The sequence below is a fragment of the Bos indicus x Bos taurus genome, chromosome 19 (assembly GCF_003369695.1).
Source record: "Bos indicus x Bos taurus breed Angus x Brahman F1 hybrid chromosome 19, Bos_hybrid_MaternalHap_v2.0, whole genome shotgun sequence".
In the NCBI taxonomy this organism is placed as follows: domain Eukaryota; kingdom Metazoa; phylum Chordata; class Mammalia; order Artiodactyla; family Bovidae; genus Bos; species Bos indicus x Bos taurus.
In genome coordinates, this window is record NC_040094.1 from 14,656,585 (window position 1) to 14,673,510 (window position 16,926).

The window sequence follows — 16,926 nt, forward strand, 5'->3', positions numbered from 1 at the left end:
TGCTCACAATTCACTGAAGATTACCACAAGTTTATTTTTTGAAATGCAACCACATGCGATTATACTCACGAAATTGCTTCCTCTCGGTTTTCTCCCCAGGAAAAGCAGTGACCAAACTGAGAATCAGCAAATTCATGAAGCCCTCCTGCAGCAGCAACACTGAAATAACCCCAAACGTTCTTATTGCTGCGAAAATTCAGCTCTTGAACTGTTCCTGAGCTGGGCTTAAAACCCTGTTAGGGAGTGAAGAATATGAAATGATATTATATTTACAAGAAAGAGAACATGCATATACTCACTGGTCAGGTTCTATGTAATCGCATACACACAGGAAAGTGGAAATGACACACAAAAGTCATGAAGGCTTTCGGGCTAAGGTCCAGCGCTACAGACCCACTGAGCACTCGACGGTGACTGAGGTAGGACTGAATGACCAGTGGAACAGTGACCACTTACGTGTCTGCTCCGATGAAGCCTCTATAAATTTCCCTCTCCAGGGGAGGTCTCAAGATACTTCAGATATGCCCTCAGATAGCATCTTAATATTAAAGTTTACAGTGGGGGGAAAAAAAAGTGTAAACCTTTTAAGTGATGGGTTACCTCATCTGGATTTTCACTAGTGATACGAGCAGCAATAACATGGCCCCTTGGGCAAGGAACGTGAGCCGAATTTTCAAAATCAATGGGAGCATCGCCCCAGGGAGAGACCCCGTACATCATTCGGATATCCTTGATTCTGTACAGAGGGATCCCCATGGCAATCTGAAAGGTAATAAAACACACATCACTCATCTTTCACAGTTACTTCCCTTAAAACGTGGAGGCTATCAGATGACAGAAAAGACTTTTCACTTGAGTAGCCACCACCTAAAACACTTTGTTTTTATAGTCTACATTCTACATCATTGAATAAGCAACTCTAAATTACTTGAAACAAAACACACAGAAGGTGTTAATTACTTCCCACTTCTTAAAAAGTCCCCAAATCCCTAATGCAATAGACATGAGCTTCCCTCTAATCGTCCTTTCTCCATCACCCTTATTTGTAAAGTGTCTTTCAAAAATATGACATTTTTAATCAGAATGAAAATATCCAAGGGAAAAGTCAATGTCAGTGGCTCTCCAAGAAGTTCAGACAGCTAAAAAGTCCTAACTATGTCATAATTACCTCCAAATTATCCCCACAAATCAATGGAAAAAGTAGATTTATATACGTAAGTCTTCGTTTCCTGGGTTCCTTAATAGGGACCACTGGGGACCAAAAGGGGTTCCCATTGTGGACAAAGAATATGTATTTACAAATCAAATCAAACTTCATCATTAGCTATTACTGCTTCCCACAGCAGCTGTTTCCTGGGCAGAATGGAGAAAATAATATTAACAGTGGCACTGTAAACATTATAAACAGAAGTGTGTGCTGCCACACTCTTGCCAGGAGAAACCTCAGCCACCACTCTGAAGTGGAATTACTTCAATTTATAACACTAGGAAAAAAGAAGCTGCTGTTTAGTCACTAGGCCAGATCCAGCTCTTTTGTGACCCCATGGACTGTAGCCCACCAGACTCCTCTGCCCCGTGGGATTTCCCAGGCAAGAATACTGGAGTGGGTTGCCATTTCCTTCTCCAGGGGATCTTCCCAAACTAGAGATCAAATCCACATCTGCTACATTGGCAGGTGGATTCTTTACCACTGAGCCACCAGGGAAACTTAAAAAAATGACCCAATGGACTGTAGTCCTCCAGGCTCCTCTGCCCCATGGGATTTTCCAGGCAAGAATACTGGAATGGGTTTCCATTTCCTTCTCCAGGGAGGAAAAAAGAATAGAGGACAATTAAAAAGTAAGGTTTCCCATTTCCCAGAATTGAAACAGCTAAATATAGCATATTATTTGTAAAGGGTCTTGCAAAAATATGACACTTTATATCAGATGTGTCAGGCTAAAAAGTAATACTCCAGAATTGCTCCATATCAGGAAAACCCACCCACACATCCCAAGCCATCCAGCGCAAGAGAGGAGCATCACATGAGACTTGGATAGGAGGCACTTTCCTCTTAACAAAGGCTGGTTGAGCCAGTTTGGCGTGCATTTGTCATTCCAAACTTCTCTAGGCAACCCTCTGAGCCGAGAGCAGGGTGACTCACCTGGAGCTGCGCAGCAGGGAGGTTGACATCGGCCACCATCTCTGTACAGGGGTGCTCCACCTGTAGCCGAGGGTTCAGTTCCAGAAAGTAGAAGCTGCCATCCTGGCTGTAGAGGTATTCCACAGTCCCCGCACTCACATAACCAACCATCCTGGCAAGTTTCACCGCACACTCAAAGAAGAAAGAAAAGCCAATCTAAGTACCTCACCTGATCCAGTGGATGGCCCACTGCTCGTCTGAAGCTTCTCCCTCTCAAAGAGCCAGTGTTTATAAGAACCACCAAAGGCTTGTCGCCATATGAGAGTAAATTTCACCCTCTTTGATTATTACACAAGATTCCTATACATGGATGACAAACTCAGTTCAAAGCTGAGTGAAAACAGTATTTTCCACTTGGGGTCATAGGTAATCCCACCTTATGCAGGAAAGCTAAAGCACCATGGCAGAGTCGTCACTGTATTTCCAGTATTCTTCCTAGAAACATGGGTGTCCAGCTAGAGACTATTTTCCACTCTGACAGCAAGTGACAAAGTTTTAATGAATGCAATGTCAGAATGGGTGGGTGAAGGGTAATCCCTGATTCATGCTTTGAAAAGGAATTGCTTACCCTCTATTCTCAGCTTTTTCCTTTCTACGGACTGGAATGTGGTCATGACACTGCAAGCCTGTCTCATCATGCAGCTGAGAACATACTAAGAGTGACAAAACCAAACAGAAAGAACCTGAATCCCAAAATGGTCTCGTGGAGCAGAATGGTCCTAATCACCTCAGGTTATGAATGAAAGGGAAAATAAATTTCTAACCTATTGTGCGGTGTATTTTTTAGATTTCGTTACTATAATAGCTTAACCTGTACCCTAATCAATACAGAAACTATTAAATTCAGGAAGGATGTTGCTGTTTAAAAAAACTGATGTGATACTGAGTTAAAAATAGGGTAGTAGCTCTCAAGGAAACAGATACTGCAAACTGGAAAACTGGTGACCTCCTTGTGAGGCATAAGAAAACGTTTGGAGGGACTTCCCTGGCAGTACAGTGGTTAAGACTCCACATGTCTACTGCAGAGGGCATGAGTTTGATTCCTGGTTGGGGAACTAAGATACTGCAAGCCACACACCGAGGCAAACACACACACATTTGGTAAACTGTCTCCTAAAGTAACTTGGAATGCAAACAAAATACCAACTAAGCCCTAGGAAAAATGGCTAGAAAAAGTCAGAATGTGAAAAAACCAAAAGGCTTTGCACCCCTAAACCAAAGATGATAATTTTGCCTTGAAGCAACACACTGTCAAAGATGAGATCAAGGGTGGCTGCTGTAGTTTCAGCTGGCCTCGAGGTAGTCTTACTGAATGGAGGAGAGAAGAAGGGCTGAACGCAGAAGGTGGTAAATAAAGAGGAAAACATTATGTCCAGAGAAACCTTGGGTATGATTACTCCTACGTGAAGCTGACGAGAAGCAAGGAGTCCTGAAACTTACTCAGTTTTGAATGAATCATATTGCTAAACATACCAAAAACCTGGCTTTCCAAACCCACAACTGATAATCTCAGTAATCTTTGTGGCCCCAATCCTGCACTCAGGAGGTGAGCTGGGAAAGTTCTTCTAAAGAAGGCATGATCACCCAAGCTCAACCACAGAGGGAGGTGAACAAGGAAGAACATCCTAGAGAATAAGGCCTTAAAGATGGGCAAAGAATTTACTTTCAGACAGCAGAACCAAGGGGAGTCAGAGGGCTCGCTGAGGAATTACTCCACCGCATGACAGGAAATGACCACAATCCCTGCCTACAAGAATGTGATAACTGCTGTGGACCAGTGATTATTGTCTGTTTTTCATTCTTTTTTTCTAAATGGGAGCCATTCTGTTCCTACTCAGCACTATATAAGGCGAAAGGAGGTGTCACAAGGTAATTTGTGATTACTGGTCCATAAAAAGCTACATGCACATATAAGAGAGGGCTGCACACCATCCAGAGAGCCTGGACTTTGGGTTGAACATAGTTAACTGGATGGGACCTGGGGCTGTCTTCTATGGGGGAAGGCTAAGTAAGTTCTAAGAGTAAGAAAAAGGGTGTGAAAGGATAATGGGTAGCCAGAGGAGCGGACTGAGACACAGAATGTTAAATGCCCTCCAGTAACTTTTCTTTGCGTCATTCATTTAGCAATACAATCTCCTGAATTTCAGCTGAGCATAAGGCTGCTCAACCAGTAATACAACTCCTAACAGCCAATGCAGCTAGGTGTGATTGTATAACTGAATTTTGTCCGGTGAAAAGTGAGCAGAAGTAAGATGTATGACTTCTGGATCTCACTTAATTAATTAATTTATTTTAATTGGAGGATAAAGAACACTGTAATGGTTTTTGCCACACATCAGCATCAATCAGCCATAGGTATACAAGCTTGTCTTCCAAGTCCTCTCTTCCCCCCGCCAACACGCTACAATGTGAACAAGTTCTTGTAGGCCAGCTTTAATAATGAAGATGATGACACCTTAAGACAAGGGTTGGCAAACTTTCAGTAAAAGGCAATTAATAATTATGTTCAGCTTTGTGGGCCATAGAGTGTCTGTCACAATGACTCAATTTTGTCACTGCAGAGATAAAACAGCCATAGATAATAGATAAATAAATTAGCAAGCTGTATTACAAAAAAATTTTGTTGACAAAACAGGTGACAGGCTGGATTTTGCTTGCTAGCTATAGTTTGCTGTTCTCTTCTACGAAATGGCCTTCCCTTGTGGCTCAGTCAGTAAAGAACACACCTGCAATGCAGGAGACCCGGGCTTAAAATTCAACATTCAGAAATCTAAGATCATGGCATCCAGTCCCATCACTTCATGGCAAATAGATGGGGAAACAGTGGAAACAGTGGCTGACTTTATTTTTTGGGCTCCAAAATCACTGCAGATGGTAATTGCAGCCATGAAATTAAAAGACACTTACTCCTTGGAAGGAAAGTTATGACCAACCTAGACAGCGTATTAAAAAGCAAAGACATTACTTTGTCAACAAAGATCCTTCTAATTAGGCTATGGTTTTTTCAGTAGTCATGTATGGATGTGAGAGTTGGACTATAAAGAAAGCTGAGTGCCAAAGAATTGATGCTTTTGAACTGTGGTGCTGGAGAAGACTCTTCAGAGTCCTTAGACTGCAAGGAGATCCAACCAGTCCATCCTAAAGGAGATCAGTCCTGGGTGTTCATTGGAAAGACTGATGTTGAAGCTGAAACTCCAATACTTTGGCCACCTGATGCAAAGAGCTAACCCATTTGAAAAAACCCTGATGCTGGGAAAGATTGAAGGCAGGAGGAGAAGGGGACGACAGAGGATGAGATGGTTGGATGGTATCACTGACTCAATGGACATGAGGTTGGGTAAACTCAGGGAGTTGGTGATGAACAGGGAGGTCTGGTGTGCTGTGGTTCATAGGGTCACAAAGAGTCAGGCATGACTGAGCAACTGAACTGAAATGTGTATTTTGGGGGTTTTATATTTGTTTTTTATCTTTGGCCACACTGAATGGCTTGCAGGATCCCTGTTCACCAACGAGGGATTGAACCTGGCCATGGCAGGTTCAATTCCTGAACCTGAAAGCCCAGGATCCTAATCACTAAGCCACGAGGGAACTCCCTAAGCCACTGTATTTTGGAGGTCACTTTACTACTACTTTAACTACTAATAGTAGTTAAAGAATAAATCTCAATACACACACAAACATACACACGTAGAAATGAAATGTAAAAACACAGACAACCATATATTTAGCTTCTTGGGAATCCAGGGGTAAAAACAGAAATGGAAAACATATGTCCAATAAGATGAAGATTGAGTTCCAAAAAAGACCATGTTCAGTTTTCTAAACTACAGCTAATTCCAAGGGACCCTATAAAACTGCTGAGAGATTCTTTTTTTCATAAAATAATACAGAATATGTAAACTTGAAAGCTACTTAGAGTACCGTTTAAGAGATAAAGGACTTGAATAAATGCATCTGAAGACTGAGGGATAATCAATCTAGAAAATGGAACTACCAGCTTAACCACCAGTTTATCACGTGCTTATTAAAGAACCAAACAATAAGATTAAAGATCCCCAAAAATGTCTTTATCCCTTCTCAAAATAGTACACTGAAATTTTTTGTCAAAAGCATTAACTAATTTAGAGTTTGAAGTGTTCACTGGCATCTCTACTAGAGGGAGAAAAGCGGAATTTTTATTTTTCCTCTAGGTAAAGAATACTTTCTAAAATGTACTTTTAATTGGATGACAATTGCTTTACAATATTGTGTTGGTTTCTGTCATACATCAACATGAATCAGCCATAGATATATCTATGTCCTCTCCCTCTTAAAGAATGCTGCTGCTACCGCTGCTAAGTCGCTTCAGTCGTGTCTGACTCTGTGTGACCCCATAGATGGCAGCCCACCAGGCTCCCCCGTCCCTGGGATTCTCCAGGCAAGAACACTGGAGTGGGTTGCTATTTCCGTCTCCAATGCATGAAAATGAAAAGTGAAAGTGAAGTTGCTCAGTCGGGTCTGACTCTTAGCGACCCCACGGACTGCAGCCTACCAGGCTCCTCCGTCCATGGGATTTTCCAGGCAAGAGTACTGGAGTGGGGTGCCACTGCCTTCTCCGTCTTGAAGGATAGAACTTATCAATTATCTAGAATCATTGCCTGATATTCCACTATTCTCAGATGGGCATATGAATTAAATGAGTAGTAGTTCTGTGCAAGAAAACAAAACTTTGAGCTTTTCACATACATACCTGTTCCATATGTTCAAATACTGCTGGAGTAGCAATAGCAGCAGGAGCTTCTTCAATAATCTTCTGATGCCTGCGTTGCACAGAGCAATCACGACCAAACAAAGAGATAGCATTGCCATACTGATCTGCTAAGATCTGCACCTCCAGATGACGAGACTGTTTGGCTAGTCTCATGACAAAGATAGGAGACCCAGGAACTTCAGCTTGAACCTATATTAGACAAGAAAATAGGACAAATTCTTAAGTACTTTTCTATTTTGATAAAAGTACTTCTATTTTGATAAGCTGCTTCCACTTCAATAGGCAAATAAATGCCTGGGAGTGTCAGGGACCATGTTAGAAATACACAGAAAAAATTTATATATATATATATAGTTCATACCCTCATCTATTCTTAAAATACTGTCTTCTCAACTATATAACTAATATTCACTGATGGATACCTAAACACATGTTACAAGGGCAAAGAACAAAATAGTATGAAAACACACACAAATTCCAGAAAAGGGCAAAGTATTACCATTAATTCCAAACAGCCAAATGTACAATTTGCTCCAGACAAAAAACTTTCCTGGTTCACATTACATTACATATTGTTGTAGTCAAAGAACTTTCATCAGTTTTGAAGCAGATTCCCATTAGATATAGAAGTCTATACTAGCAATCATTTTCTTTTGGCACTTTAAAGATGCCCCAATGTTTTCTGGTTTCTACTGAGATGAGAGCTAACAATCTTACTGTCATTCCTTTGAAAGTAATCTGTTTTTTCCAGCTGCTTAAGGATTTTCTCTTTTTTCTGGGAGTGAGGTGGCAGATTTACTCTGATAAGCTTAGATGTGGTTTTCTCTGTACTTCTTGCAGGGTTCATCGTGGTTTTTAAGTCTAAGCTTGATACCTTTTCAAGAAATTCTGAGCCATTAGTTCATTAGTTCAGAAAGATTCTTAGCCGTTGTCTCTTCCCCAGTGGCTCAGCAGGTAAAGAATCCACCTGTAATGCTGAAGACATGGATTTGATCCCTCAATCACGAAGAGCCCCTGGAGGAGGAAACAGCAGCCCACTCCAGTATTCTTGCCTGAAAAATCCCATGGCTGGAGGAGCATGGGGGGCTACAGGGTCACAAAGACTTGGACATGACTGAGGACAATCACGATGCAACGATGCTTCAAATGTTGCTTCCATTCCATGATTTCTTCAAACATTGCTTCTGCTCCATTTGCTCTCTCTTCTCCTCTGAGACTCAAAGTATGTAATGTTAGATTATTTCACTGTCTTCTATGTGCCAAATCTCTTATGCTCTGTTCTGTTACATAACAAGTCACCTCAAAACTCAGCAGCTTGCTTAGGACACCAACCATTTTCTTTGCTTGTGATGCTGTGCTCATCTAGGCAATTCTGGTGGTGCCTGTGGTCACTCAATGTGCATATCATCATCTGGTGACTTGAGTGGGGCTGAATGGTCTCATTCAAATGCCTGACGGTCTGTGTCAACTATTGGCTGGTGGGTCTATGGAGCCTCAACTGGAACAGCTCATCTCTATCGCATGTGACCTCTCACCCTCCAGTAGGCTAAACCAGGCCTTCTTCAATGCAGTGCTCTAAGAAGTGGGTGAAGACAGAGCTGCAAACCTACACAACCACTAGCCTCCAGAACCTACACAATACCACTCTGGCCACATTCTAATGGTCTAAGCAAGCCACAAGGCCAACTAAGATTCAGTTCAGTTCAGTTCAGTCACTCAGTTGTGTCCGACTCTTTGCAACCCCATGGACTGCAACACGCCAGGCTTCCCTGTCCACCACCAACTCCCGGAGCTTACTCAAACTCATGTCCACTGAGTCGGTGATGCCATCCAACCATCTCATCCTCTGTCATCCCCTTCTCCTCCTGCCTTCAAACTTTCCCAGCATCAGGGTCTTTTCAAATGAGTCAGTTCTTCACATCAGGTGGCCAAAGTATTGGAGTTTCAGCTTCAGCATCAGTTCTTTCAGTGAATATTCAGGGTTGATTTCCTTTAGGATTCAGTTTAGCCTACTGGAGGGTGAGAGGTCACATGCAATAGAGATGAGCTGTTCCAGTTGAGGCTCCATAGACCCACCAGCCAACAGAATCTTTCCTTTAGGACTCTCAAGAGTCTTCTCCAACACCACAATTCAAAAGCATCAATTCTTTGGCTCTCAGCTTTCTTTATATTCCAACTCTCACATCCATACACGACTACTGAAAAAACCATAGCTTTGATTAGACGGACCTTTGTTGGCAAAGTCATGTCTCTGCTTTTGGGGTGGGAAAAGAGATGTCATCTCTTAATGGGAGAAAAGCCAAAGTCACACTGCCAAGGGATGTACAAACAAGGACGGGAGGAGTTATGGCAGCCATCTCTGCAAACAAGCTACTATGGTCTGCCCTCTGGCAGTAATTCACATGTTTCCCACATGCAAAACAGACTCACCCCCTCCCAAGACCCCCAAAGTCATCCAATCATGGTATCAGGCCCAAGGTCCATTTTCCCATGAGAAACAAGTCATGTTTACAAGCAAAAGAGACTTCTTGGGTGCAGCTCCTCCTATTTTTGCAAAGATCTGGGAACTAAAAAGACAAATTATCTGTCCCCAACACTTCCAACATTTAATGATAAAACGGGGATTAAAAAATACTCCAATTCAAAGGAGAAACAATAGGAAGTACATTAACAGTCACTGCTGCTGCTGCTAAGTTGTTTCAGTCGTGTCCGACTGTGCGACCCCAGAGACAGCAGCCCACCAGGTTATCCCTGGGATTCTCCAGGCAAGAACACTGGAGTGGGTTGCTATTTCCTTCTCCAATGCATGAAAGTGAAAAGTAAAAGTAAAGTTGCTCAGTCAGGTCCGAATCTTAGCGACCCCATGGACTGCAGCCTACCAGGCTCCTCCGTCCATGGGATTTTCCAGGCAAGAGTACTGGAGTGGGGTGCCATTGCCTTCTCCGTAACAGTCACTGGTCCACACCAATTCTGAAGTCCAGATGGGTAGACGGTGTCAGGTTTCCTTACTCCACAGGCATGGAATTTGTTTTGCTTTTCTCTGTGGTCCAATTCTGATCCCTGGGAGTGGCTTCCTAATCCATGGTTCCCCTCTGTTCTTAGAAGCCCTCCGGGGTCCGGAAAAATCTCCCTTACTATGAGAAATGACTAATGTTTACAGCTGAACAACTTTCCCAGTCTGCTTCCTATTCATAGGAAATTGAAAGTTCTGAGGCCTCTTTAAAGTTTGAACTGTCTCTGTCCCTTGCAGTCCCTTTGGTACATTCATCAATATAAGTATCTTGAAAAGTTTATGAGTTTCCTATGAATCATACTGAAAATTCACTTCTTGCCCCAAAAACATATCCATAACTTTTCTGCACAGACCTCTCTATACCTTGGGCATGTCAGGCTGCTGTGGGACAACGTTTTTAAAATTCTTAGAAGTCCTTTTTTTCCTAGTTCTTAAATTATTTCTGAGGTTTTAAAGGATCTTCCAGGCACTCTTGATTTGGGCTCTACTCTGAAGTCATTTTTTACTTTGAAAATTTTTTGCCAGCACCAGAGAGATCGGTAATGAAAAACAGCTCTATTTTTAAACTCAACAAGTTTGGAACACCTTTTTTAGTTCACTTCTTTTTTATAGTTAAAAAACAATCATAAGCATTCAATAGATACTTTTAACACTTTATCTAAAAGATCTCTTTAAGTAGATCTAGGAGTTCAGTACAGTCTCTGCTTTCCAAATTACCTCAGGTAACTGTTTCATCATTACAGAACATGGGTGACCTTTCCCCTCATTTCCGTTTCATCCTGCACCAAAAGTTTTTTTATCATTCCTCTAGGCTTCATTACCAAGCTCCTTACCATCTTTTCCAGACTTCACCTATGAGCCAGTCTCAAAGCAAATGCCACATCAGTTCAGTTTACTTCAGTCACTCAGTTGTGTCCGACTCTTTGTGACCCCATGAATCGCAGCACGCCAGGCCTCCCTGTCCATCACCAACTCCCGGAGTTCACTCAGACTCACGTCCATTGAGTCAGTGATGCCATCTCATCCTCTGTCCTCCCCTTCTCCTCCTGCCCCCAACCCCTCCCAGCATCAGAGTCTTTTCCAATGAGTCAACTCTTCGCATGAGGTGACCAAAGTACTGGAGTTTCAGCTTTAGCATCATTCCTTCCAAAGAAATCCCAGAGCTGATCTTCTTCAGAATGGACTGGTTGGATCTCCTTGCAGTCCAAGGGACTCTCAAGAGTCTTCTCCAACACCACAGTTCAAAAGCATCAATTCTTCGGTGCTTAGCTTTCTTCACAGTCCAACTCTCACTTTCATACATGACCACTGGAAAAACCATAGCCTTGACTAGACGGACCTTTGTTGGCAAAGTAACGTCTCTGCTTTTCAATATGCTATCTAAGTTGGTCATAACTTTTCTTCCAAGGAGTAAGCGTCTTTTAATTTCATGGCTGCAGTCACCATATGCAGTGATTTTGGAGCCCCCGCCAAAAATAAAGTCTGACACTGTTTCCACTGTTTCCCCATCTATTTCCCATGAAGTGATGGGAAATAGTGATCTTCGTCTTCTGAATGTTGAGCTTTAAGTCAACTTTTTCACTCTCCTCTTTCACTTTCATCAAGAGGCTTTTTAGTTCCTCTTCACTTTCTGCCATAAGGGTGGTGTCATCTGCATATCTGAGGTTATTGATATTTCTCCTGGCAATCTTGATTCTAGCTCGTGCCTCTTCCAGCCCAGAGTTTCTCAGGATGTACTCTGTATATAAGTTAAATAAGCAGGGTGACAATATACAGCCTTGACGTACTCCTTTTCCTATTTGGAACCAGTCTGTTGTTCCATGTCCAGTTCTAACTGTTGCTTCCTGATCTGCATATAGGTTTCTCAAGAGGCAGGTCAGGTGGTCTGGTATTCCCATCTCTTTCAGAATTTTCCACCGTTTATTGTGATCCACACAGTCAAAGGCTTTGGCATAGTCTATAAAGCAGAAATAGATGTTTTTCTGGAATTCTCTTGCTTTTTCTATGATCCAGCGGATGTTGGCAATTTGATCTCTGGTTCCTCTGCCTTTTCTAAAACCAGCTTGAACATCTGGAAGTTCACGGTTCACGTACTGCCGAAGCCTGGCTTGGAGAATTTTGAGCATTACTTTACTAGCATGTGAGGTGAGTGCAATTGTGCGGTAGTTTAGTTACTTTTTTTGCCAGGGCAGCATTACACCTTTAGGTATCAGTTTTTAGGTCAGTTATGCATTGATGCCTACCAAACCACCAAAATTTCAGTGACTTAGGGCACTAACCACTTTGCTTACAGCAATTTGAGCTGGGCCCAGTTGGGCAGTTCTTCTGCTGATCTTGGCTAGGAGCCATTCAGGGAGTTAGTCATCTAGCAACTTAACTAAGCTTGGAAGGTTTAATATGAACTCATGTACATGTCTCAAAGGTATAGATGAAACTGTCAGGTCTAGGAAGCCTCAGATGAGACAATTCATCTCTGCTTTGTGTGGCCTCTCTTTTTCCAGAAGCCTAGACTATGCTCTTCACAAGGCGAGTCTGAGGTTCATTCCAAAAGGCCAAGGGCAGAAGCCAGAAACCACTTGCAGCTTTGGTTTTGAAACTAGTCACCATTTCTACTGTATTCTATTGGTCAACCAACACAAGTCACAAGGTCAACCAAAACTCAAAGGGTGGAAGGAAAAAAAGTCACTATTTCTTCATGGGAAGAAGGCAAAATCATACTATAAAGGAAGTGTATATAGGGATGGAAAGAGATATCATGGTCATCTTTGCAAATAATCTCTCACAAGCTCTTTTCTGTATTTTTCATCCTTTTTGTCTCTTCATGCTTCAGTCTGAGCTTTCTTCTGACTTGCCTTCCAGTTGCTAATTATTTCTTCAGTTGCATCTAAGATGCCATTAAACCCCTCTATTGACTTAATTTTCAGTTCAGTTCAGTTGCTCAGTCCTGCTCAACTTTTTGCGACCCCACGGACTGTAGTACACTAGGCTTCCCTGTCCATCACCAACTCCGGGAGCTTACTCAAACTCATGTACATTGAGTCAGTGATGCCATCCAACCATCTCATCTTCTGTCACCCCCATCTCCTCCTGCCCTCAATCTTTCCTAGCATCAGGGTTTTTTCTAATGAGTCAGTTCTTTGCATCAGGTGGCCAAAGTATTGGAGCTTCATCATCAATCCTTTCAGTGAATATTCAGAACTTGAATATTCAGAACTGGTTTGATCTTCCTGCTGTCCAAGGGACTCTCAAGAGTCTTCTCCAACACCACAGTTCAAAAGCATCAATCCTTCAGCACTCAGCTTGCTTTATGGTCCAGCTCTCACATCCATACATGACTACTGGAAAAAACATAGCTTTGACTAGACGGACCCTTGCCGGTAAAGTAATGTCTCTGCTTTTTAATTTGCTGTCTAGGTTGGTCATAGCTTGTCTTCCAAGGAACAAGCGTCTTCTAATTTCATGGCCACAATCACCATCTGCAGTGATTTTGGAGCCCAAGAACATAAAGTCTGTCACTGTTTCCCCATCTATTTCCCATGAGGTGATGGGACCAGATGCCATGATCTTAGTTTTTTGAATGTGGAGTTTTAAGCCAGCTTTTTCACTCACTCTTTCACCTTCACCAAGAGGCCCTTTAGTTCGTCTTCAATTTTGGCCATAAGGGTGGTATCATCTGCATATCTGAGGTTGATATTTCTCCCTGCAATCTTGATTCCAGCTTGTGCCTCATCCAGCCCAGCATTTCGCAAGATGTACTCTGCATATAAGTTAAATAAGCAAGGTAACAATATATAGCCTTGATGTATTCCTTTCCCAATGTGTAACCAGTCCATTGTTCCATGTCTGGTTCTAACTGTTGCTTCTTAACCTGCATACAGATTTTGAGGAGGCAGGTGAGGTGGTCTGGTATTCCCATCTGTTGAAGAATTTTCCAGTTTGTTGTGATCCACATAGTCAAAGGCTTTGGCATAATCAATGAAGCAGAAGTAGATGTTTTTCTGGAACTCTCTTGCTTTTTCTATGATCCTGCAGATGTTGGCCATTTGATCTCTGGTTCCTCTGCCTTTTCTAAATCCAGCTTGGACATCTGGATGTTCTCAGTTTATGTACTGTTGAAGCCTAGCTTGGAGAATTTTCAGTATTACTTAATTTCAGAGAGCCTGAGTGAGGCCAAGCCAAGAGCATCCAGATCAGGAATTAACCATTCTACACACTTTATCTAAGATGTCAGCACAAGCAGGGCACAAAAACATAGGAAGGTACTGACTCTTCCTTGTTACTAGGAAGGCCTATGAGCCATACAAATCAAATAGGGAAGAGCTATCTGAGAAACTGAGCAGTTTTACATAAGACAGAATAATGACTGCTTGAATTAGCTAAATGAATAAAACCTTATATTGAATTGGACATTTCACTGATATTTTTTCCCCCTGCTACTAAGAAGGTAGAGGTTAAAGCGAATGATTAGATTAGTTACAAACAAAAAATTTAAATATTTTCTGGACATCCAAATTATAGTGTGAATTAAATCACATATCTCTAATATACCTATTAGTTCAAATAAAGAACAACAACTTGTACTCCACCTGTCTGAAGAGGTTAGGGAAGTCATCTGCATTGTTGACTTTTCTGATTCCCTTCCCTCCTCCTCCTTCTGAGGCCTTGATCATTACTGGATATCCAACTTCCTCCGCTGCCTTCAAGAAGAAAGAGAAAAATTGAAGTGAGAATGGTATTCGTAGAGAAGGAGAAAACTGGCATTTTCTCCCTTTAAAAAAATGCTGTCATCTGGTAGGTCTATTAATATACATACATTAAAATAGAAAGATCCTGAAGATATGGTATTAGATGAGAAAAGAAGTACCAGAATAGTATTTGCAGTAATGGATTGATCCAAAAGAAACTGTGTTTGTCCTTTTTTAAAAAATACTTCTTTATTTATTCAACAGTGATGGGTCTCAGATGTGGCATGTGGGGTCTTTCACTGTGGCCCATGGACTCTCTGGCTGTGGTATGTGGGCTCAGTTGCTCTGTGGCACGTGGGCCCTTAGTTCCCTGACCAGGGATCAAAACAAAGTCCCCTGCATTGCAAGGCAGACTCTTAACCACTGGACCACCAGAAAAGTCCCAAAAGAAACTGCACTTTTTGGTAGGTAAAAAATGGTTCTATATTGGCAATTTTGTATGGTTCAATCTAAAATAATCCCATATAGGTCAAAAACAAAGTAAAACTATATATACACACACACACACACACACACACACATATATATATACATATATATATATATAAAATTATGTACACATTCATACACTTACATATGTAAGTACAAAAAAACTAGTCTAGACTATCGACCACTGGTGATTTATAAAGGGAAGATGAGTAGATATAAACTTTCACTTTTTACTGTATATATTACTGTATTATTAGAATTTCTTATAATATGCAAGAATTTGTGCCTTAACCATAATTTTTATTTCTTAAAAATTTACCAAAGTGTACATTTTCTTTGTTCCATAACTTTTCGTTTTAAAAAAGACAAAGAAAACACAGGCAGTTCACTTAATATAAGCTGACCACCTCAGCACAGCTTCTGATCTTCTGACAACATAGAAGACTCAACAAATCAGGATTCTCACATATCCAGAAATTTTTTCTCACTTGACTTTTTATAAAAGATAAAAATAACAAGATACCAAAACATTAATAGTCAGAAAACTAATTTTAAACAAATGCCCTAAATGTGCTTTTCATATTTACAGTATTTTATGAGATGATCCCAAAACTTTTCGAATATTTAATTATATATCCATTAAGCAAGGAGCCAATTAAGTCAAGATATACCTATTTATTAGATTGCTATGCTATTATTAAAAGGTCTGAGGTAGCCTTTACATGTAATAATATGGAAGATATCCACATTGTAGCTAAGGCAAAAAGCAGATTGGGGAAAAGTTAACCAAAAGTTTAAAACAACTGAGTCATTCCTTTGTTGAAACATTCCAGTCTTATATAGTTTACATTATAAAAACATCTAAAAAATGTGTCACCAGAAAAAGACCATTTTAATTTTTGTCAGTAGTTTTAGGCATGAAAATCCTTCATAGTCCCATTTCTTCTAAATTCTCTTAACTTCTATGCTTACAAGCAAAATCAGCATGAACTCAGTCAGTGGGTGATAAATGATTGAAGAAGCAGGCACAAATGTGGGAAAGACTAAAAAATAGGAGAGCCCACATGATATAAGAACAAGGCAGGCCTTTAAAATACATAAGTTCTAGACACAGGTCATCCATTTAAAGTATTTCAGAAAAATTTTAATGCCACAAGGAAAATTCTTATATATAGGAAGAAGAAATCTTGGATTATAAAAACAATATATATGGTAAGACCCTAATTTCATAACTATCGTAACAGTTATAGTTATGGGAACCTATTAATAAAGACTGTCATTAAATGAATCTATGAACCAAAAAAGGCTGGCAAAAATTTTACGTTTATATTATAACCAGGAAAAAAAGAAATTTTAACTGATAAGCAATATAGCTAATTCCCTACAAAGGGTTTCTACTCTTTTGCAAATTATAGCAAATAGGACATACATCAGCAATTCAATTGGAAACATTAATTCTTCCTATTAAGGAGGTTACAGGATGCTTAACTTGAAATGCAAGCAACAGAGCAAAATCAGTTGAATATGCACTATTCCTCTTGAATTTATTGCAGATGAGTCAAACATGAGTAGCTTGCTTTTCTAAAATATAGCTCTTTGATCATCTCCCTGGTGGCATAACTGACACTTCCAACTAGTTAAAAAGTGAAAGGAGAAATAACTGGAGGGGACTGTGAAGGAAAGAAAAAATACTGTTGAAGAAAAGATCTCCTTTTGCTTCGGTGCATGTTTCTACATAGACAGACAATAATTAGAAGAACAGTTTCAGCCTCTATCAGCTCCCTCCCTCACTCCTCTCCAAAGCAAA

At 40.8% G+C, this 16,926-nt stretch overlaps 1 protein-coding gene across 5 annotated transcripts in view; it reads right to left on the minus strand.

Moving 5' to 3' along the window:
- Window positions 1-16,926, minus strand: part of ACACA (acetyl-CoA carboxylase alpha) — a 286,691-nt gene that overhangs the window by 162,178 nt on the left and 107,587 nt on the right. For all 5 annotated transcript variants that reach the window (XM_027518132.1, XM_027518130.1, XM_027518129.1 and 2 more), the window contains 5 exons: window positions 14,532-14,642; window positions 6,912-7,121; window positions 2,144-2,314; window positions 601-762; window positions 70-233 (listed from right to left, as the gene is read on the minus strand). In XM_027518132.1, the coding sequence (XP_027373933.1) occupies window positions 70-233; window positions 601-762; window positions 2,144-2,314; window positions 6,912-7,121; window positions 14,532-14,642 (818 nt within the window). The remainder of the gene's footprint in view (window positions 1-69; window positions 234-600; window positions 763-2,143; window positions 2,315-6,911; window positions 7,122-14,531; window positions 14,643-16,926) is intronic.